Genomic DNA, 20,796 nt, shown 5'->3' with positions numbered 1-20,796 from the left:
CGCGCGGGCGGGGCGCGCGCGAGGGGCGGGGCGCGCGCGGGGGGCGGGGCGCGCGCGAGGGGCGGGGCGCGCGGGGGGGCGCGCGGGGGGGCGGGGCGCGCGCGAGGGGCGGGGCATCGCGCGGTTTCCGGGGCGACCGCTGGGCATCTCGCGGGCGGGGCGCACGCGGGGGGGCGGGGCGGGGGCGGGGCGCACGAGGGGGCGGGGCGGGGCGCGCGCGGGGGGCGGAGCGCGCGCGAGGGGCGGGGCGCGCCCGGGGGGCGGGGGCGCGCGGGGGGCGGGGCGCGCGGGGGCGGGGCGCGCGCGGGGGCGGGGCGCGCGGGGGGCGGGGGGCGGGGCGGGGCGGGGCGCGCGCGGGGGGCGGAGCGCGCGCGAGGGGCGGGGCGCGCGGGGGCGGGGCGCGCGCGGGGCGGGGCGTCGCTCGGTTTCCTAGGCGACCCGCGAGGTACCGGCCCGCCAGCCGCTCTGTGAATCACTCCCTGGGCCCGCCCGGGAGGTGCGGGCATCTCGGCCTGCGCCGGCCTGACCGTGGGCTCACGTATGGGCCTTTCCAGAAGCAAAACCAAACTGGATAAAGGTAAGGGGCGCCGCGGCCCCGCCCAGCTGCCTTCTCCCATTCCTGGCCGAGCCGGCGCCGGGAGCCCGGTACCCACAGGTGTCCCCCATGATGTGTTCTAGGAGAGGAGGACAAGAAGGAGCTCGCCTCTTCCGTTCCCAAGTCCAAGAACAAGTGGGTGAAGAAGCCATCCCAGGAGGCCAAGGAGGCCGGCAGCCTAGCCGCGGGGCTGGGGTCGGGCAAGCACCAACGGCCCTCCTCCTCCTCCGGAGGTAGGGCACCCCCTTACCCCCCCTCCGGAGGCAGGGCACCCCCTGCGCCCCCCTCCAGAGGCAGGCACCCCCTGCGCCCCCCTCTCCCGGAGGCAGGCACCCCCTTCCTCCCCTCTGGAGGCGGGGCACCCCCTGCGCCCCCCTCCGGAGGCAGAGCATCCCCTTCCTCCCCTCTGGAGGCAGAGCACCCCCTGCGCCCCCCTCCGGAGGCAGAGCACCCCCCCTACCCCCCCTCCGGAGGCAGGCACCCCCTGCGCCCCCCTCTGGAGGCAGAGCACCCCCTGCGCCCCCCTCCGGAGGCAGAGCACCCCCCCTACCTCCCTCCGGAGGCAGGCACCCCCTGCGCCCCCCTCCCCCGGAGGCAGGCACCCAAGTCTTTTCTGTCCAGGCCGGCTTCAAAGTTGAGACCCTGCAGATCTTAGCCTCTTGAATATCTAGAATGACATTGAGATCAATGACTAGTGGCATTTGTTTCAGGACTTAGGCATAGGAGAATTTGCAGAATTCTTGGTGAACCGTGCAAAGTCAGGTACTCTCCAAAGTGGTAGATGCATAACAGTCCAGAGAGAGCTTGATTTGAGGTCACTCAATGTCACCCAGGAGGGCTGAGTAACTTCTGGTAACTTCAGTATGTCAAAGCCTTGGAGCAAAGCCTCGAGAGAGACTGCTCAGAGTGTAGTGCAGCCCCTGAGGATGGAAGCCCATCATGGAGGAGAGATTTGTGGGTGAAACAAGAGAGTGAAATAGTTTGCCCACATACTGAGAAGCAGCCTAGTGTGGTCACACCTTGGGCATGTGGTGAAGATGAAGCCACAAAAGCAAGATGAAGCCTGAAGTCTTCCACCTATTTTATCATGGGTAAAATGGATGGCTTTGGAGATGGATCTGAAAACGGGAGAGGCGATGAGCTGTGGGCCTTAGAAAGGCCAATAGGGGACGCAGAGCCTGAGGGAAGACTACACAAAGCCCTTTGCTGCCTCCCACTAAGATAATTTCCAGATAGATAAGAGCAAATATCAAAGTCAGTAGGGAAAAACGAGGATGCAAATATTTCATCTGATTTCTCACTGTTGAGAGTCTAAGCCTTGAAGAAAAAAAGTTATTTTTTAATTAGTGTACAAATTATACAAAGAAGTTTCACTGTGGTATTTTTATGTTTGCATATATTATACGTGATAGGATTAATGTTCTTTATTACTTTTTTTTTTCTTTCTGTCTTGGGGCTTGAACTCAGGGCCCGGGCACTATCTCTGAGCTGCTTTTGCTTAAGGCAAGGGCACTACCACTTTGAACCACAGCATCACTTCCAGATTTCTAGTGGTTAATTGGAGATAGGAGTCTCAGAATTTCCTGCCTGGGCTGGCTTCAAACCACAATCCCCAGATCTCAGCCTGCTGAGTAGCTAGGATTACAGGCGTGAGCCACTGGCGCCCAGCTTCTGTTACTCATGATTTTCCCCATCTCTTAGTTTTAAGTAGTTTTTAGTGGGTCTTATTATGCCATCTTCATCCACAGACATAGTGAATTCTGATAGCACCTCCCTTCCCCTTATTGTCTTTCTCCCCATCCCCAATCTTACCTCCCAGTCTCACATTTACGCAGTGCACAAAAGGTGTTGAAGAGGCTGACTATACTAATGTTGAAAACAACTCCCCTTGACAGGTGCCAGCTACTCAGATGGTTAAGATCTGAGGATCAAGGTTCAAGGCCAGCTAGGACAGGAAAGTCATGAGAATGTTACTTACAATAAACTGCTAAAAAGGTTGGAAGTGGAGCTATAGATCAAGTAGTAGAGCACTAGCCTTGAGAAAGAAAAAAAAAAAGCCCAGGGTCAACGCCCAGGCCAGAGTTCAAGCCCCAGGACCAGCACACACACACACACACACTATCTCCTCAGCCAGGCACTAATGGCTCGTGCCTGTTGCTTAAGGAGATACAATCTGAGGATTGAAGTTTAAAGCCAGTCTGAACTGGCAAATCTGTGACTCTTATCTCCAAATAAGTGAAAGTATGGCTCTTGTAAGTGGCAGAGTTCCAACATTGACTGAAAAAGCTAAGCAAGAGCTCGAGGTCCAAGTTCAAGCCTTAGTACTGGCACACAGAAACAAAGGGCACTCAGCCAAGACTGCCAACTGAGTAAGCCAAGCATGAGAGGCACTGAGCTGGGGGCGGGGGAGCCCAGCGGGTGCTGGTGGCTCACACCTGTCATCCTAGCTTCTCAGAAGGCTGAGATCTGAGGATCGACATTCAGAACCATTCTGGGCAGGAAAGTTCATGGGACTCTTCTCTCCACTAAACTACAAAAAAAAAAAAAAAAAAAGCTGTGGTTCAAGTGGTAGAGTGCTAGTCTCAAGCAAAAAAGTTTAGAGACCACACCCAGGCTTTGAGGTCAAGCTCCAGGATCTTTATAGAAATCAATTTGAAACTGTAACCCCTCTGTACTCACCTTTATTTAAATAATTTTAAAAAACCAATTTGATTATATATGTATATGGTTTATTTGTTGCCAGTCCTGGGCTTGAACTCAGGGCCTGGAACTATCCATGAGCCTCTTTGTGCTTAAGGCTCTATAATTTGGGCCACAGCACCACTTCCAGCTTTTTCTGAGCCTTAAGCAGAAGAGCTGAGGGACAGCACCCAGGCCCTGATTTCAAACCCCAGGACCAGAACAACAACAACAGAGACTGTGAGTGTTCTGGATACATATGGAAGTGTATGAGGAAAGACCTCTCTGTACTGTTCTAACAGAGGCCTAAAGCCTGTGCTTAGCCTTGGCCCAGTGAGGCTAATCAGCACTTCTTTACTTTTTTTTTTTGGTCATGGGGGCTTGAACTCTGGGCCTGGACGCTGTCCCTGAGCTCTTCAGCTCAAAGCTAATACTCTACCACTTGAGCCACAGTACCACTTCTGGATTTCTGGTGGTTTATTCGAGATAAGAGTCTCATAGACTTTCCTGCCTGGGCTGGCTCTGAACCGTGATCCTCAGATCTCAGCCCCCTGAGTAGCTAGGATTATAGGCGTGAGCCACTGGTCCCCAGCTCTGCCTGTCTACTTTTTTTTTAAATTTTTTTTTTATTTTTTTGTCGGTCGTGGGGCTTGAACTCTGGGCCTGGGCGCTGTCCCTCAGCTCTTCAGCTCAAGGCGAGCACTCTACCACTTGAGCTACAGCACCACTTCCGGTTTTCTGGTGGTTTATTGGAGATAGGAGTCTCACGGTCTTTCTTGCCCGGGCTGGCTTTGAACCACGATCCTCAGATCTCAGCCTCCTGAGTAGCTAGGATTACAGGTGTGAGCCACCAGCGCCCGGCTATGCCTGTCTACTTTTAAAACCTGAAGCTCAACAGCTTTACAACAGGTAGTATTCCCTGTAACCTTAGCAATATTAGAAGTGCCCATTTCTAGCACCTTCTGTTAAGTTCTGCACAGAGGATTTACCAGTTAGAACCCTTTGGCATTGGGAATCTGAGCCGTGGCCATGGGAGCAGACACACCTTTCTCGCCTGCTCTCCTTCCTGTGTCTGTCATCCTGCAGGTCCTCTGTAGCTCATAAAATCTGAAGAATCTTTCCTGATTCTTTTTTTTCTTCTTTTTTCCAGTCCTAGGGCTTGAACTCAGGGCTTGAGCACTGCCCCTGAGCTGCTTTTGCTCAAGGCTAGCACTCTACCACTTGAGCCAAAGCACCACTTCTGGCCTTTTCTGTGTATATGGTATTGCACAATAGAATTCAGAACATCATGAATGCTAGGCAAGCCCTGTACCACTAAGCCACATCCCAGCCCCTCCTGTTTTCTTTCTTGAAGAGAGTATGCAGGAAGAGGAGGGAAAAACTAAGTCAGGGAAGGGGTAACATTATCCAAAAAGAAATGCATTCATTTCCTGACTTTTGTAACTATAACCCATCTGTATATCACCTTTATAGTAACAATAAAAAAAGCACAAAAAAGAGGGTATTAGTGTTTACTCTGTGCATAGCAGTGGTGAATTTATTTGAGCTTTGGGTATTTTTTCCTGGTAACTACAAATCTGATTACTTGTACCTAAGTCAGGCCTTGTGTGTAGTGTTGAAGACGTTCCCTCACACCCGCTAAATGCCTGGGTCTTTTTTTCCCTCTAGCGAAACCTGATGTAAAACAGTCGAGCAGGAAAAACACCATCACTCCACAGATCGTCATCACTCGGGCCTCAAAGGAGACTATAGTCAGCTACAGTTCCACTGGAAGTGAGGAGCAGAGGACCATCCGGGAACAGGCTGAATGGGGCCCCTACCGCCGACACAGGAACCCCAGTACAATAGCAGCCTACCTGCCTGACAAAGAGTAAACAGAAGCTTCCAGTCGCTGTCCTTCTTTGCTGCGACTGAGTCCCACTATGGGGCTCTAAGTGACCATTGGGTTGTTTCTCCCCAGAGCAACTGGCAGACAGATATGGGGGAAGCTACTGGCTCAGATACTGTGATACTAAAGGAATAAACTAGCTCATCACTGTTGGAAGTGTCAGGCTATGCAGTGTAGGGAAAAGCGGAAGAGACCATCTCAACCAACAACAACAAAAAAATATGCTGAAGTCATGGCTCAAATGGTAGCATGCCAGCCATGAGCCACCAAGTGAAAGCACAAGGCCTTGGGTTTAAGCTGTAGTACAGGCAAAAAAAAGTAAAAAGCTGGGTGTTGGTGACTCACCTGTAATCCTAGCTACTCAGAAGGCTGAGATCTGAGAATCATGATTCAAAGCCAGCCAAAGCAGCAAAGTTGGTGGCAATCAGACTTTTTTTTTTTTGGCGGGTTCTGGGGCTTGGACTCAGGGCCTGGGCACTGCCCCTGAGCTTCTTTGTGCTCACAGCCAGCTCTCTACTGCCTCAGCGCCACTCCTGGCCTTTTCTGAGTAGTTTATTGGAGATGAGAGTCTCACACCTGTAATCCTAGCTACACCGGAGGCTGAGATCTGAGGATCATGGTTTGAAGTCAGCTCATGCAAGAAAGTCCATGAAACTCTTCTTTTTTTTTTGGTCCAGTCGTGGGGCCTGAACTTTGGGCCTGGGCGCTGTCCCTCAGCTCTTCAGCTCAAGGCTAGCGCTCTACCACTTGAGCCACAGTGCCACTTCTGGCTTTTTTCTTTTTTCTTATGTGGTGCTGAGGAATCGAACCCAGGGCCTCAGGCATACAAGGCAAGCACTCCACCACTGAGCCACCTTCCCAGCTCCCTCCATGAAACTCTTATCTCCAATCAAACACCAGAAAACTGGAAGTGTCACAGTGGTTCAAAGTTGGTAGAGCATTAGCCTTGAATCGTAAAGCTCAGGGACAGCACCCAGGTAGGGAGTTCAAGTCCCATAACTGGACCCCCACCCCACAAAAAAGAAAAGTCTTGCAGACTTTTCTAAGCCTGGGCTGGCTTCAAACCCTGATCCTCAGGTCTCAGCCTCCTGAGCCACCAGTACCCTGCTCGGTGATCAGACTATTTCCAATTAATCACCAAAAGGAAGTGGTGCTGTGGCTCAAGTGGTAGAGCACAGCCTTGAGCTGAGTAGAAAAGGTACAAGGTGGTGCCCAAGCCCAAATTCAGGCCCCAAAGAACATCGCGAGACTCTGACGTTATTTGAAGACTGCTTTGCACCCGTGTTTTATCCTGTCCCTTGTACCGAGGTGTGAACTCCAGCCCCCTCTACCGGGTGCTGGGGTCAGCCCTGGCTGCTCGGGCAGGTTCCTTGTACCGGTGTCGCCGGGAGCCGCCAGGCCTGGCGGAAGTGGGTTTCGGGCCTGGCGCCGCCCGGAGCCCTGGGAGACGGCCTCAGGCTTTCCTGCCTGGCTGGCCTGGCGCCCGGGCGAGGCCGCCGGCACACAGGTCAGGCTCTGGCGGGGCTGGGAGAGCCTCTCGGTGCCCAGCACGCTCCGGGGCAGCTGGGCGCCCGCCGGAAGAGCGGACCGCGCCGGGATCCGCAGGAGGTTTGGGTGGAGAGGGGCGGTGGGCGCGGGGCGGCGGGGGGCGTGGCGTGGCAGGGGGCGGGGCAGGCAGCGGAGCGGCGAGGCGGGGCAGGCGGCGGAGCGGGGCAGGGGCGGGGCGGGGCGGGGCGGGGCAGGCGGCGGAGCGGGGCAGGGGCGGGGCGGGGCGGGGCAGGCGGCGGAGCGGGGCAGGGGGCGGGGCAGGGGGCGGGGCAGGGGCGGGACGGAGCGGTGGGGCGGGACAGGGGGCGGGGCGGCGGGGCGGGGCAGGCGGTGGGGCAGGGGGCGTAGCGGGGGGCGGGGCAGGCGGCAGGGGGCGTAGCGGGGGGCGGGGCAGGCGGCAGGGCGGGACAGGGGGCGGGGCAGGCGGCAGGGGGCAGGGCGGGCAGACGGCGAGACGGTGGGGCGGGGCAGGGGGGCGGAGCGGAGCGGCGGGGCGGGGCAGGCGGCGGAGCGGGGCAGGGGCGGGGCGGGGCAGGCGGCGGAGCGGGGCAGGGGGCGGGGCAGGGGGCGGGGCAGGGGCGGGACGGAGCGGCGGGGCGGGGCAGGGGGCGGAGCGGCGGGGCGGGGCAGGCGGTGGGGCAGGGGGCGTAGCGGGGGGCGGGGCAGGCGGCAGGGGGCGTAGCGGGGGGCGGGGCAGGCGGCAGGGTGGGACAGGGGGCGGGGCAGGCGGCAGGGGGCAGGGCGGGCAGACGGCGAGACGGTGGGGCGGGGCAGGGGGGCGGAGCGGAGCGGTGGGGCGGGGCAGGGGGCGGAGCGGGGGCGGGGCAGGGGGCGGGGCTGGACAGGCGGTGGGGGCAGGGGCGGGACATGGGGCGGGGCGGGGTCGGGGCCGGCGGGACGGCGGGGCGGGGCAGACGGTGGGGCAGGGGGCGGGACATGGGGCGGGGCGGGGGCGGGGCCGGCGGCAGGGGGCGGGGCGGGGCAGACGGCGGGACGGCGGGGCGGGGCAGAGGGCGGGGCAGGTGGTGGGGCAGGGGGCGGAGCGGGGGGGCGGGGCCGGCGGCAGGGGGCGGGGCTGGACGGCGGTGGGGGCAGGGGGCGGGACATGGGGCGGGGCCGGCGGGCCGGCAGGGGGTGGAGCGGGGGGCGGGGCCGGCGGCAGGGGGCGGGGCTGGAAGGCGGTGGGGGCAGGGGGCGGGACATGGGGCGGGGCCGGCGGGGCGGGCGGTGGGGCAGGGGGTGGAGCGGGGGGCGGGGCCGGCGGCAGGGGGCGGGGCAGGGGGCGGAGCGGCAGGGGCGGGGGGAGCCCCGCAGGACCGCGGGCGGCCCGTAGCTATTGAGGGGAGGGGAGGGGCGCGGGCGTCCTCCGGGGTCACGCCGGCCGCCCGGGCGGCTGGCGCGCGCCCCGCCTTCCGCGGCGGCCGGGCCGGAAGTCGCGGGTCACGTGTCGGGGCGGGGCGGGGCGGGGCGGCGGCGCAGCCGGGCTCGGCATGGCGGAGCCGGACCCAGAGCCTGAGCAGATCCGCCTGAAAAGCATCCGCACCGAAGGCTCCTTCACGGTGCCCCCCGAGCACAGGGTGCGACGGGGAGGGCGGAAGGGGGCGGCGGGGGGGCGGAAGGCGGGGGAGGGGGAGGAAGGCGGGGGAGGGGGAGGAAGGCGGGGGGGGAGGAAGGCGGGGGAAGGAAGGCGGGGGGGGGGAGGAAGGCGGGGGGGGGAGGAAGGCGGGGGGAGGAAGGCGGGGGGAGGAAGGCGGGGGGAGGAAGGCGGGGGAGGGGGAAGGGGGCGGCCGGGGGCGGAAGGCGGGGGAGGGGGAAGGGGGAGGGGGCGGGTTCTGTTGCCCCCCCCTCTCCCCCCCCGGCTCCGGGTGCGGCTCCGGCCCGCCGCCTTTGGCTGGGACCGCGTCCATCCGCGTCTCCCTTTCAGCTGGGGCGGTGCCGGAGCGTGAAGGAGTTTGAGAAGCTGAACCGCATCGGCGAGGGCACCTACGGCATCGTGTGTGCGCGGACGGGGCGTCCACCGGGGCGGGCGGGGCGGGGAGGTGGTGTCCACGGGGAGGGGAGGGGGGAGGGGAGGAGTGGGGGGAGGGGTGGGGGAGGGGAGGTGGTGTCCACGGGGAGGGGAGGGGAGGAGTGGGGGGAGGGGAGGGGTGGGGGAGGGGAGGTGGTGTCCACGGGGAGGGGAGGGGGAAGGGAGGAGTGGGGGGAGGGGAGGGGTGGGGGAGGGGAGGTGGTGTCCACGGGGAGGGGAGGGGGGAGGGGAGGAGTGGGGGGAGGGGTGGGGGAGGGGAGGTGGTGTCCACGGGGAGGGGGGAGGGGAGGAGTGGGGGGAGGGGAGGGGTGGGGGAGGGGAGGTGGTGTCCACGGGATGGGGCGAGGGGAGGGAGCTTGGGACAGCTTTCAGGCACCTGCTCCCATTCTAGATCGGGCCCGGGACACCCAGACAGATGAGATTGTTGCTCTGAAGAAGGTGCGGATGGACAAGGAGAAAGATGGTGAGTGGAGAAGGCACAAAACTACCTCCCTGGGACTTGGTAGCGAGGTGAAACCTGCCTGTGGTTTGAGAGGAGCCACTTCAGAGGCTGGTCAGCCGGCTGGAGCCCCTGAGGCCCGCTGGTCAGCCGGGGGCCCCCGAGGCCCGCTGGTCAGTCGGCCGGGGGCCCCCGAGGCCCGCTCGTCAGTCGGCCGGGGGCCCCCGAGGCCCGCTCGTCAGTCGGCCGGGGCCCCTGAGGTCTGCCGGTCAGCCGGGGGCCCCCGAGGAGGCCCGCTGGTCAGTCGGCCGGGGGCCCCCGAGGAGGCCCGCTGGTCAGCCGGCCGGGGGCCCCCGAGGCCTGCTGGTCAGTCGGCCGGGCGCCCCCGAGGCCCGCTGGTCAGCGGGCCGGGGCCCCGAGGCCCGCTGGCTTCCCGCAGCTCTGCTTGGGGCACTCTCCGTCCCCTCTCCCCAGACCCTTTCCTGTCTCGGCCCCGCTCTGCCCTCACCCACCCCACCAAATCCCACAGCACCCTGCTTGCCCCCGTACTGCGGTGTATCGTCCATGGCTGGCAGTGTTGTTAGTACTGCCTGGTGCTCCCTGAGCGTCTTGTCCTCGGTGTTGGTAGAGTGTGGAGGGGTTCATGGGCACACCTGTGATTGCAGGCATCCCCATCAGCAGTCTGCGGGAGATCACACTGCTCCTGCGCCTTCGCCATCCTAATGTCGTGGAACTGAAGGAGGTGGTTGTGGGAAACCACTTGGAGAGGTACAGTCTCCTGCCCCTGCCCTTTGGTCCGACCATAAGGCCCTTCTGCTTCCAGGTCATCCTGTCTACAGCAGGGGAGGTCTTGTTCTTTGCCCGCTCTAGGCAGAAGATGGGAAGTACTGTGCATCTTTCTTTTTTTTCCTTCCAGCATCTTCCTGGTGATGGGTTACTGTGAGCAGGATCTCGCCAGCCTTCTGGAGAATATGCCAACACCGTTTTCTGAGTCCCAGGTGCACAGGAGATGGGTGGGACCATTTCACAGGCTTTAGTCAGTACATGCTTGTACTAGACATAGTTAGGGATGTGTGTCTGCTATATGGCACCAGCAAGACTTAGTGAGGCACAGAAGTACAGAAGCCCATAAATGAGCTTCGAGCCTCCCAGCCCACAACAAGCAGGCTGAAGGGGACTCTGCAGACACAGCCATACCAGGCTCTAGGCTGTCGGGCTGCTGCTCCTGGAGTCATAGACAGAGGTGGTGTGGCCAGGCAACATCCTCAGCTCTCCCTAACTCCTCTGGCCCTCCACACAGGTCAAGTGTATTGTGCTACAGGTGCTCAAGGGCCTCCAGTACCTGCACAGGAACTTCATCATCCACAGGTGGGCAGGGGCAGCAGGAGGAGAGCGAAAGGGTCAGGGCCCGGACAGTTCTGCTCTCCACAGCACTTATTCCAAGTGCCTGCAGGAGAGGAACAGGCACCTGTAGGCATTTTCATTGCTCCCTATGAAGGAGCAGGGAGCAAACAAGTCTGGAAAGTCCCATCGGTCTCCCTTCTGGAAAATAGGGTGGGTGGAGAGAGTAGCCCAAAGGCCAGGTGAGCAGAGCATTTCAGCCCAGCCTGAAGTCTTAGTGAGGGGCTGGCTGCAACTGGAAAGGGCCTTGAAGCCCTGGGTCCCTGCTGTGTGGCTTGTGTTGGCCCTGCTGGAGCAGTGGCCCGGCGCTGCCACTTCCTTGGTTACTAAGAGCTCTGGTTACCGGCTGCTAGTGTCCTCACTCCTCACTGTTGCCCACCTCTCTTAGCCTACGGCCCACCCAAAGGCCACTGCTTGTATAAGGCTCAGATGTGACCGATATTGTGTATCCACTGTGGTGCTGCTTCCTGCAACTAGTGTTCTCTTCTGTCACAGGGACCTGAAGGTCTCCAACCTGCTCATGACAGACAAGGGCTGTGTGAAGACAGGTGGGTGCAGGCTCTGTCTGGATGGAGGTGGCTTTCCATGAGCACATCCTTGGGGCGGGTTCTGGTGCTCACTTAAGTGCCCTGGTAGCTGGAGGCTGGCTTGTCTGTCTGCTTGGCCCTAGGATACCCAAGTCTGGCTCAGTGCACTGACAGTGGGTCAGCCCTTACTGAGTGACACGCTCCCTCCCCTCTGCCTCTGCTGTAGCTGATTTCGGCCTAGCCCGCGCATATGGTGTTCCAGTAAAGCCAATGACCCCCAAGGTGGTTACCCTCTGGTGAGTCCTTTGAAATTGTAAGGCAGATGTTAGAAATGCACAGAATGGGGCTGCACACCGGGTGCTGCGGGTCCCAAGGAAAAGGGTGGCAGCCAGGCTCAGCAACTCCGTGACCCAGATGCACCTCCCATCTAGACTGGACGTTATCTTGCTCTAAGGTACTCAGAAACAGCCTGGCTCTAAAGCCATTTTTGGAGGAGGTTGCGCCTCCCCCTGAAGGGAGGGTGGCTGGGTGGCTTTTCTTTTCTTTCTGTTTTTTTTATCATTTGTTTCTGCTGGTCCTGGAGCTTGAACTCTGGGTCTGGGTGCTGTCCCTGAGTTTTTGTGTTCAAGACTAGTGCATTACCACTTTAACCACAGTTCCATCATTAATTGGAGATAACTGTCGTGGACTTTCCTGCCCAAGGCTGGCTTTGAATCTCAATCCTCAGATCTAAGCCTCCTGAATATAGGATCACAGGTGTGAGCCACTAGTGCCCAGCACTTTGTTTTTAAAACCAGAGCTGCAGGAGACTGGAGTCCTTTAGACTCTTATGATCTTAACACAAGCACTCTTGTCACGTAGCCCCATCCAAAATTGGGCTGGTAGGCATGGGTCTGTGCTGAGGATCCAGTGGTTCTACACGCAGGGCCTGTGGCTTTCTCCAGTGACAGCTGTTAACTGTGTGTATCCCAGTGTAATCCTGTTGGGCCCTCTAGCGCTTCCAGTGGAGGCTCAGCTTGGGCTGCATGTCAAACTGGCCAGAGGTGAAGTAAGGCCTTTGTCTGCAGGTACCGAGCCCCCGAGCTGCTGCTAGGAACCACCACCCAGACCACCAGCATCGATATGTGGTAAGCTTGGCTGGTGCTCCTGGGGCCAGCCCCAGGACAGGGGCAGGAGTGGGGCCGGAGTGTTTGCCAGCCCCCAGGGACTGGGCCTGCCTGGGATCCAAGAGGAAGCATGGGAATGCAGCTTGAGTGTTTGCACTCAGGTGTGCAGGAAGGCCTGCCCTTGTCACTGGTCCTGTGGGGGCTTGGCAGTTGTCTGTCCCTCCCCTCACGGGCACCGTGAGATGGTGTGGAGGCCTGGCTGCTCTTCCTGCAGGGCTGTGGGCTGCATCCTAGCTGAGCTGCTGGCCCATAAGCCTCTCCTCCCTGGCACTTCTGAGATCCACCAGATTGACCTGATTGTACAGCTGCTGGGGACACCCAGTGAGAACATCTGGCCGGTGGGTGCCCTGTGCAGCCGTGAACCTCTGTGTGTCTGGGCCTGGCCCTACTGTGGCTTCATCTACTACCTCCCACAGGGTTTTTCCAAGCTCCCACTGGCAAACCAGTACAGCCTGCGAAAGCAGCCTTACAACAACCTCAAGCACAAGTTCCCATGGCTGTCAGAGGCTGGACTGCGCCTGCTCAACTTCCTGTTCATGTATGACCCCAAGAAAAGGTGTGATGCTGATTTGAGTCCCGGTGTGCTTGTGTTATGTATGTGTCTGTTATGTATATGTGTGTGCGTGTGTATGTGATGCACGTGCAGGTGACATTGCAGCTTGAACTCAGCCAGGGGTGTCCACCCTGCTTTTCATTCACAGCTACATGCTAGCACTTGAGTCACACTTTCAGTTCCCCCTTATTTTCTGTGGTGCTTGGGATTGAACCTAGGACCTTTACATGCAAGTGTTCTACTACTGAGCTACACCCAAATCCAACTAAAAACGTGTTTTTTGGTGGTTTCTCAGAAGATGGGCTAGACATTCCTCCTCAGACATGTAGCTGCCTGTATACCAGGCCACCCACCCCATTTGCTCTCCTGGGTTATTGGAGTCCAATCTGAAGCTGTCAGTTTTGGGCCCCCAGCCTATTTTTCTTTTTATATTTTGCCAGTCCTGGGGCTTGAACTCGGGGCTGGGCTCTGCCCAAGCTGCTTTTGCTCAAGGCTAGCACTCTATCACCTGAGCCACAGTGCCACTGAAGAATCAAACCAGGGCTTCAAATGCTAAGCAAGCGTCTACCACTAAGCCACATCCCCAGCCCCCAACCTGTTTTTTTGTTGGTCATGGGGCTTGAACCCTAGGCCTGGGCGCTGTCCTGAGCTCTTCAGCTCAAGGTGAGCGCTCTACCACTTAAGCCACAGCACCATTTTTGGGTTTTTGTTAATTGGAGATAGTCTCATGGGACTTTCCTGCCCGGGCTGGCTTTGAACCATGATCCTCAGATCTGAGCCTCCTGAGTAGGATTACAGGAGTGAGCTACCAGAGCCCCGCCCCAACCTGTTTTTAACTGCCCACTTTTTTTTCTGGAGATGGTTGGGCTAGGCAGGGGTGTGAGGAACACAGGCCTACTGAGGCCAGGGCCTCAGTACTCGGTGTCTTTCTACAGGGCAACAGCAGCAGACTGCTTGGAGAGCTCCTACTTCAAGGAGAAGCCTCTACGTGAGTTCCCCAGACTGTCTTGGGCCCTGCACTTGGGGAGCTTTGCCAGTGGCCCTTTCTGTTCGTACCAAGAGGGCTCCTAGTGCACAGCTGTGCCTGTGGGGAGGGCAGAACTGAGCATCCCTGGGGGGGAGAATTCTGGATCAATACCTGCAGCCGGGTATACCTGGGAACCCATCCCCAGCTAGCACCCTGTGTGTGTATCCTACAGCCTGTGAGCCAGAACTCATGCCCACCTTCCCACACCACCGCAATAAGCGGGCTGCTCCTGCCACAGCTGAGGGCCAGAGTAGGCGAGGCAAACCCTGAGACTGGACGACATGCCCTCCCCAGACCATGCGTCAGCAGTGGACAGGCAGCTCCCCTCTGAGCCAGGCTGACCGGGACTGCAGGCCCATGCACAAGGAGGGGCCATCTGGCAAGAGCAGGGCAGAAACTGTGCTGGTCCAATGGAGTGGAGTCTTGGAAACGAAGCTGGGCACAGGCCTTCGAAGCAAGCCTCAGATCATCACACCACTCACACCGGATCTCACAGGCCACCCAGGGGCATAGGTGATGGTAACTCCTAGGGTGCCCCTGGTGAGGAGGAGGGACCAGGCCTGGCGGGCCTCCATAGGCCCTAGAATAGCCCTGCTGCCCAGGAGAGGCAGCAGGCTCCCACCCCAGGGGAAGAAATAAAAGCATCTCTGACAAGGTCTCAAATTGTCTTTTAATGTGCTATGCAACATGGCAGTGAGTGGGCCGGGGAGAGGGATTGGGGCTGGGACACAGCGCAAGCTGAGAGTCATGCAGAACAGTAGTTGTCCCCTCCAGGCTAGGGGACCACGGTTCCCCCCGTGTGTGTTGTGCTGCCCGGCAGCAGCTGCATGGCCCCACCACGGACAGTCAACCAGTGAGATGGCTGCAGGACTCTGAGCTTCCTTCGTGAGGCAGCTGGGTACTGAGAATCAGTCTTTCCTCAGCCAGCACTTTCTGCTGCCAGACCTCTACAGCTACCGACACCTCCAGACTGACGCCAGGAGGAGAGCCACCTGCAGGCCTGGAGGATCCCAGGCATGTGGGGGCTATGTCCTGAGCCACAGGCTGTTGGCAGACTTCTAAAGGGAATGGGGGGGGGGGGTCCTCTTTGGAACAGGTTTGGCCCGCTACTGAGCACCTCTGGGCATGAGGACAAAGACTTCTGGGAAGGTCCTTGTTAGTCTGGCTTAGGACCTGCTGCTAGCTAAGGCTGAGACCTCAGACCGGAGTGACTTGTTGAAGGCTCTGCCCCTCCCAGTGGGTAGAGCCTGGACTCCCCTGGGGACAGAAGGCCAGAGCAGCCAGTGGCCCAAGCCACTCCCCAAGAGAAGCACCATGGAAACTCTCCTGCACCCATGGGACCTGGGGCGCAGGTGGGCTTAGGGGTGCGGCCCGGGGCTGTCATACAGCAGGGTGTCCATCTGTGCCCGCTGCAGCCACAGGCGCCTCTGCGTGTCGCCCAGCAGGACACGCAGCGAGTGACCTGGTCGGCATGCTGGCAGGGCCGCGCAGTGGGCAGCATGTAGCTGGTGACAGGTGTCACAGCAGAGGGTGGGCAGGGCTCCAGGAGCCAGACAGCTGTGTGCTTGGTAGGCCAGGGGCTCAGGGACAGGCCCGTAGGCGGAAGCTGGTGCTTCCCCTACTTGGCTGTGCCGGGGGCTGGCCTGCCCAGGGCTCCCAGGGACCTCCGCAACAGCCAGGTCCTCAGGCCGACTCAGCTCTCGGCGCAGGGATAGAAAGGAGAAGGCAGAGGGCTCAGGATCCAGCTCCTCCTCTAGGGCCCCATAGGGTGAGCTGCTAGCCTGAGGCAGGTCCTCAGCTGGGGGCTCCCAGGACCGGCCCCCGGACCCCCATAGTTTGGCACTCTGCTCCCAGAGCGGTGGCCTATAGCTCAGTTCCACAGGAGGCGAGTCTGGCCCTGGGGAGGGCTCTTCATACAGGCTGGCTTCCTCCAAGCCCTCGTCACCCTGCAGGTCCCTGTACAGGTCTAACGGGACCCCAAATGCAGAGGCGCCCCGGGGGGGCAGGGGTGGTGGCTCCTCATCTTGGGCCAAACGCTGCTGCAGCCAGGCCACACAGGAGGCCACATCCCCACTGGCCCGCCGTGCCTGTAGCAGTTCTTCTGCTGGCAGTACGCTGGTGCCCAGCTGTGCCAGCACCTCACCCAGGATCTCACACTCCAGCCGAAGCGCAAAGCAGCCCAGGGCCACCTGCACCAACTGGCAGGCAGGAGGCAGAGCAGCCACCGTCAGGCGGTGGTGGTCCCGGCGCACGTAGCCCATCTTCTGGAAGCTTCTAATGAGGAGCTCCTCGGAGAGCACGCCTTTCAGCACATGCACATAGCCTCCAGAGAAGGTCTGCAAAGGAGGGACCTGGTCACAGTGGGACCCCAGGACCATCCTCTAATGGGTGGCGGGCTGCCCATCCAGGCTTAGCCAGCCCTGCTTTGGCCAGACCAAAGCTTCTGAATCTCTGCCCGTCCCAAGACTGGTCTAACTCACCTGAGGCAGACCTGGATGTTAACATGCTAAAGTTGTTTTTGTGTATGCATGTGTGCCTGTCCTGGAGCTTGAACGCAGGGCCTGGGCACTGTTCTAAGCCTGTTTGCTCAAGACTAGTGCTGTACTGAGTCTCAGCTCCACTTCTAAGAGTTTTTTAAATAATTAATTGGTGAGAAGAGTCTCACAGACTTTCCTGCCTGGATTGCTTTGAACCACCATGATCCTCAGATCTCAGCCTCACTAAGACTACACATTTCAGTTAAAAATAGTCACCTGGGGCCGGGCGCTGGTGGCTCACGCTTGTAATCCTAGCTACTCAGGAGGCTGAGATCTGAGGATCGCGGTTCAAAGCCAGCCCGGGCAGGAGAGACTGTGAGACTCCTATCTCCAATAAACCACCAGAAAACCGGAAGTGGCGCTGTAGCTCAAGTGGTAGAGCGCTCGCCTTGAGCTGAAGAGCTGAGGGACAGCGCCCAGGCCCAGAGTTCAAGCCTGGACTGGGAGCTCCTGGTTCATCTCTATAGTCCTAGCTACTCTGGAAGCTGAGGTCTGAGCACCCCAGTCTCCCCCTGGGCCTTTTCTGGGGCCAAGAGATCCATGAGACTCTTATCTCCAATTAACCACCAATAATCGGGAAGGAGAGCTTTGACTCAAATGGTAGAACACTAGCCTTGCACAAAAAAAAAAAAAAAAAAACTCACTGAGCCAGGGGTTCACACCTGTAATCCTAGCTGCTCAGGAGGCTGAGATCTGAGGATCATGATTCAGAGCCAGCCTGAGCAGAAAAGTGTGAGATTCTTATCTCCAATAAACCACTAGAAAATTGGAAGTGGCGCTGGGGCTCAAGCAGTAGAACGCTTGCCTTGAGCTGAAGAGCTCAGGGACAGCGCCCAAGCCCAGAGTTCAACCCCCACGACCAACAAAAAAAAAAAGCTCACTGACAGTGCCCAAACACACACACCTCACCTGGCTCAAAACAAAAAACATCTACACTCCAGGTCAGTAGGTCAGACATTTGCCTTATTGTCCCCCTCCCTCATGCTGGGGTTTGAGTCAAGGGCATTGTGCACACCAGGCAGGTACCCTCCTCTCTCTGACATGCACCAACAACCCTTGGTTTTCACTTGTTCTTTTTTGTGCCAGTCCTGGGCTTGAACTCAGGGCCTGGGCACTGTCCCTGAGCTGCTTCTGTTCAAGGCTAGCGCTCTACCATTTGAGCCACAGCATCACTTCCAGCTTTCTCTGTGTATGTGGTATTAAGGAATGGAACTCAGGGCATCATGCACGCCAGGCAAGCAGTCTACCAAGCCGCATGCCCAGCCCCTCAGCCCTTGTGTTTCTGAGGTCTCATCATGTAGCTTAGCCTGGCCTCCAATTTGATGCCCTGCTACAACTTGTATGATAGGCTCATACTAGGCTAATAGGGTTTTTGGGTTTTTTTGGTCCGTTCGTGGGGTCTGAACTCTGGGCCTGGGCGCTGTCCCTCAGCTCTTCAGCTCAAAGCTAGCGCTCTACCACTTGAGCCACAGCGCCACTCCCGGCTTTTTTCTTATGTGATGCTGAGGAATCGAACCCAGGGCCTCAGGCATGCAAGGCAAGCGCTCTACCACTGAGCCACCTTCCCAGCCCTGGGTGTTTTTTGTTTTTGTCACTCATGGGGCTTGAACTCAGCCTGGGCGCTGTCCCTCAGCTCTTCGGCTCAAAGCGAGCACTCTACCACTTGAGCCACAGCGCCACTTCCGATTTTCTGGTGGTTTATTGGAGATAAGAATCTCACCAAGGACCTTTCCTGCCGGGCTGGCTTTGAACCCTGACCCTCAGATCTCAGCCTCCCGAGTATCTTGGATTACAGACGTGAGCCACCAGTGCCCGGCTAGTTTTTGTTTTTGAGACAAGATCTTCACTACATAGCTCAGGCTGTCCTTAAGCCTGAAATTATCCTGTCTGGGGCTGGGAAGGTGGCTCAGTGGCAGAGGCTTGACTAGCATGCATGAAGCCCTGGGTTCGATTCCTCAGCACCACATCAACGGGAAAAGCCAGAAGTGGTGCTGTGGCTCACGTGGTAAGAGCTCCAGGACAGTGCCCAGGCCCCGAGTCCAAGCCCAGAAAGAAACCGTCGTGTCCAGGCACTACCGCGCCTAGCGAGTAGCTGCTAAGCACTGTTCTCTGCTTCCTGCATCATCACGGGTTTCTGTTTGGAACCAGCCGGGAGGGAGCTCCTCCGGGCCGCCCGGGCCCTCCCCCGCTCCCCTCTCGCCGCACCGGAGGAATGAAAACTCCGGGCAGCCGGCACCGGCGGCCCCTCCAGCGCCCCGCCGGGCTCCGCGGTTGCCTCGGCAACGGCGGGGGCGCAGCCCGCCCACGCGCGCGGTGACGCGCGGAGGAAGCCGGAGCCCGCACGCCCGCCCCCGGCCGCGCCCCCCCCGGCCGCGCCCGCCCCCCCCGGCCGCGCCCCCCCGGCCGCGCCCCCCCTCCGGCGCCCCCACCCCCGGCCGCGCCCCCCCTCCGCGCGCCCACCCCGGCCGCGCCCGCCCCCCTGCGCGGCCCCGCTCCGCCCCCCTGCGCGCCCCCCTCGGCCCCCCTGCGCGCCCCCCTCGGCCCCCCTGCGCGCACGCCCTTCGCGCGCCCCCCCCCCCCGGCCGCCCCCGCCCGCCCCCCTGCGCGCCCGCCCCCGGCCGCCCCTCCGCGCGCCCGCCCGCCCCCCTGCGCGCACGCCCCCGGCCGCCCCTCCGCGCGCCCGCCCGCCCCCCTGCGCGCACGCCCCCGGCCGCCCCTCCGCGCGCCCGCCCGCCCCCCTGCGCGCCCGCCCCCGGCCGCCCCTCCGCGCGCCCGCCCGCCCCCCTGCGCGCACGCCCCCCGGCCGCCCCTCCGCGCGCCCGCCCGCCCCCCTGCGCGCACGCCCCCGGCCGCCCCTCCGCGCGCCCGCCCGCCCCCCTGCGCGCACGCCCCCGGCCGCCCCTCCGCGCGCCCGCCCGCCCCCCTGCGCGCACGCCCCCGGCCGCCCCTCCGCGCGCCCGCCCGCCCCCCTGCGCGCACGCCCTTCGCGCGCCCCCCCCCCCCCGGCCGCGCCCGCCCGCCCCCCTGCGCGCCCGCCCCCGGCCGCCCCACCTTGATGGTGGTGAACTCCTTCCGCCAGGGCAGCAGGTAGAGGTGCACGGCGGCCAGCTCCAGGAGCTCGAAGGCGCGGGCCAGGTCGCGCAGCGCGGGCGCCAGGTCGGCCCGGCCCCACAGGCCGTCGGAGAGCAGCGCCGGGGCGTCGTCCTGCAGCGCCCCGTGCAGGTCGAAGTCCTCCACCAGGATCTGCCAGAGCACCGCGCGCAACGAGGGGTCCCCGCACACGCCCGCGCGGCCCCGCCGCAGCTCGCGCTCCAGGCACAGGCGGTAGTCCTCGGACAGCGAGCTGCTGCCCATCCCGGCGGGCGCGGCGCGGCGCGGCGCTCCGGCAGTGCCCCTCGGCCCCTAGGACGCGCCGGAGACCCGGGCGGCGCGCGCCGTCGGGCCCAGCCACCTCCAGCCGCCGCCGGCCGCGAACTTCCGCCGGACGCCGGCCCCGCCCCGAGGCGCCGGCCGCGACGCAGAGGGCGTGGTTTCTGCGCCGCCCCGCCCCCGGCGGCGTGGGCGGGGCCCGCGTGTGGGCGGGGCCGAGCCCGGAAGGCCCGGCGCCGCGCCCCCCGCGCGCCTGCGCCGTTCGCGGCCTCCGGGCCCGCGCGCTCTGCGGGCTCCCTTTGAAGCGTGGCCTGGCGGCCTCCACCGCGGCGCCGCTTCGCCCCCGAGCCCCGGCTTGTCACGGCCGTCGGCGGACATGCGGGCGGGCCTCCTGCCCTTGTGCGGAGGTCCTCGACCTCAGTGAGGACGCAGGGCCGGAGGGTCAGCGGGTCAGCCCGCAGGGCCGCCCGACTCAGAGCCTGCCCTGCCCACGCTGGGGGACACAGCCCCCCAAGCACGGGGGAAGGTGGGGGACACAGCCCCCCAAGCACGGGGGAAGGTGGGGGACACAGCCCCCCAAGCACGGGGGAAGGTGGGGGACACAGCCCCCCAAGCCCGTCCTGGGGAAGGTGGGGGACACAGCCCCCCAAGCCCGTCCTGGGGAAGGTGGGGGACACAGCCCCCCAAGCCCATCCTGGGGAAGGTGGGGGACACAGCCCCCCAAGCCCGTCCTGGGGAACGACAAAATCACACATGAGCTGGGGTGGCTCAGGTGACAGAGCTCCAGAAAGACCACAGTGTTGGAGTCCAAGCCAGGCACTGGCAAAAACAACAGGAGTGCCTTTGTGTTTAGCAGCCACAAGTTCTCTGCATTGCCTTTCCTGCGATCTCACACATCCTTTCATAGACCCTAGTCTCAAAATGGGGCCAGACTTTTTGTCAGTGTGTCCATCCATACTTACCTAATGCAGATCATCCTAAAACTTTCCCAATTACATTCTGACAGGTATGACGTTTCTCTTTTTAACTTGCAATTCT

The 20,796-nt window shown here is 61.3% G+C and overlaps 3 protein-coding genes across 6 annotated transcripts; 2 read left to right on the top strand and 1 right to left on the bottom strand.

Annotated features, from left to right (window-relative positions):
• The first annotated feature begins 476 nt into the window (after nucleotides 1–476).
• Spata33 (spermatogenesis associated 33) lies at nucleotides 477–5,161 on the top strand. The gene is made up of 3 exons (XM_042702237.1): nucleotides 477–577; nucleotides 679–828; nucleotides 4,943–5,161. Exons 1-3 carry the CDS (start codon nucleotides 541–543, stop codon nucleotides 5,146–5,148), a joined length of 393 nt encoding a protein of 130 aa, XP_042558171.1. The 5' UTR covers nucleotides 477–540; the 3' UTR covers nucleotides 5,149–5,161.
• Nucleotides 5,162–6,540: 1,379 nt separating this feature from the next.
• Cdk10 (cyclin dependent kinase 10) lies at nucleotides 6,541–14,510 on the top strand. 4 transcript variants are annotated; one of them, XM_042702232.1, is made up of 13 exons: nucleotides 6,541–6,669; nucleotides 8,635–8,707; nucleotides 9,131–9,202; nucleotides 9,844–9,946; nucleotides 10,095–10,176; nucleotides 10,479–10,546; nucleotides 11,075–11,127; nucleotides 11,333–11,402; nucleotides 12,174–12,233; nucleotides 12,487–12,610; nucleotides 12,689–12,828; nucleotides 13,761–13,813; nucleotides 14,025–14,510. In XM_042702232.1, the coding sequence occupies exons 3-13, from the start codon at nucleotides 9,184–9,186 to the stop codon at nucleotides 14,120–14,122; spliced, it is 870 nt and encodes a 289-aa protein (XP_042558166.1). In that variant the 5' UTR covers nucleotides 6,541–6,669; nucleotides 8,635–8,707; nucleotides 9,131–9,183; the 3' UTR covers nucleotides 14,123–14,510. The 4 variants fall into 4 exon arrangements, with proteins under 4 accessions (XP_042558166.1, XP_042558164.1, XP_042558163.1 ...); XM_042702230.1 differs by lacking the exon at nucleotides 6,541–6,669 and adding an exon at nucleotides 8,169–8,287 and having other exon boundaries at nucleotides 14,147–14,510; XM_042702229.1 differs by lacking the exon at nucleotides 6,541–6,669 and adding an exon at nucleotides 8,169–8,287.
• On the bottom strand, nucleotides 14,501–19,799 carry Spata2l (spermatogenesis associated 2 like). Its single transcript, XM_042702227.1, has 2 exons — nucleotides 19,441–19,799; nucleotides 14,501–16,188 (listed from the first exon to the last, which is right to left on the bottom strand). Exons 1-2 carry the CDS (start codon nucleotides 19,741–19,743, stop codon nucleotides 15,211–15,213), a joined length of 1,281 nt encoding a protein of 426 aa, XP_042558161.1. The 5' UTR covers nucleotides 19,744–19,799; the 3' UTR covers nucleotides 14,501–15,210.
• Between the last annotated feature and the right edge of the window lie 997 nt (nucleotides 19,800–20,796).

This window comes from Dipodomys spectabilis, unplaced genomic scaffold (genome assembly GCF_019054845.1).
Source record: "Dipodomys spectabilis isolate Male_0828 unplaced genomic scaffold, ASM1905484v1 ptg000318l, whole genome shotgun sequence".
Classification (NCBI taxonomy): domain Eukaryota; kingdom Metazoa; phylum Chordata; class Mammalia; order Rodentia; family Heteromyidae; genus Dipodomys; species Dipodomys spectabilis.
The sequence above is the reverse complement of the archived record's forward strand: the minus strand, read 5'-3'. Positions and strand labels throughout refer to the sequence as shown.

Excerpts from the sequence above, each read along its gene's own strand:
- Spata33 (XM_042702237.1), top strand. The coding sequence starts at position 541 with ATGGGCCTTTCCAGAAGCAAAACCAAACTGGATAAAG. Across the intron at positions 578-678 it reads CAAAACCAAACTGGATAAAG|GAGAGGAGGACAAGAAGGAG; the intron begins GTAAGGGGCGCC and ends GATGTGTTCTAG. Across the intron at positions 829-4,942 it reads GCCCTCCTCCTCCTCCGGAG|CGAAACCTGATGTAAAACAG; the intron begins GTAGGGCACCCC and ends TTTTCCCTCTAG.
- Cdk10 (XM_042702229.1), top strand. The coding sequence starts at position 8,201 with ATGGCGGAGCCGGACCCAGAGCCTGAGCAGATCCGCCTGAAAAGCATC. Across the intron at positions 9,947-10,094 it reads GTGGGAAACCACTTGGAGAG|CATCTTCCTGGTGATGGGTT; the intron begins GTACAGTCTCCT and ends TTTTCCTTCCAG. Across the intron at positions 10,547-11,074 it reads AGGAACTTCATCATCCACAG|GGACCTGAAGGTCTCCAACC; the intron begins GTGGGCAGGGGC and ends CTTCTGTCACAG.
- Spata2l (XM_042702227.1), bottom strand. The coding sequence starts at position 19,743 with ATGGGCAGCAGCTCGCTGTCCGAGGACTACCGCCTGTGCCTGGAGCGC. Across the intron at positions 16,189-19,440 it reads AGGAGTTCACCACCATCAAG|ACCTTCTCTGGAGGCTATGT; the intron begins GTGGGGCGGCCG and ends CCTCCTTTGCAG.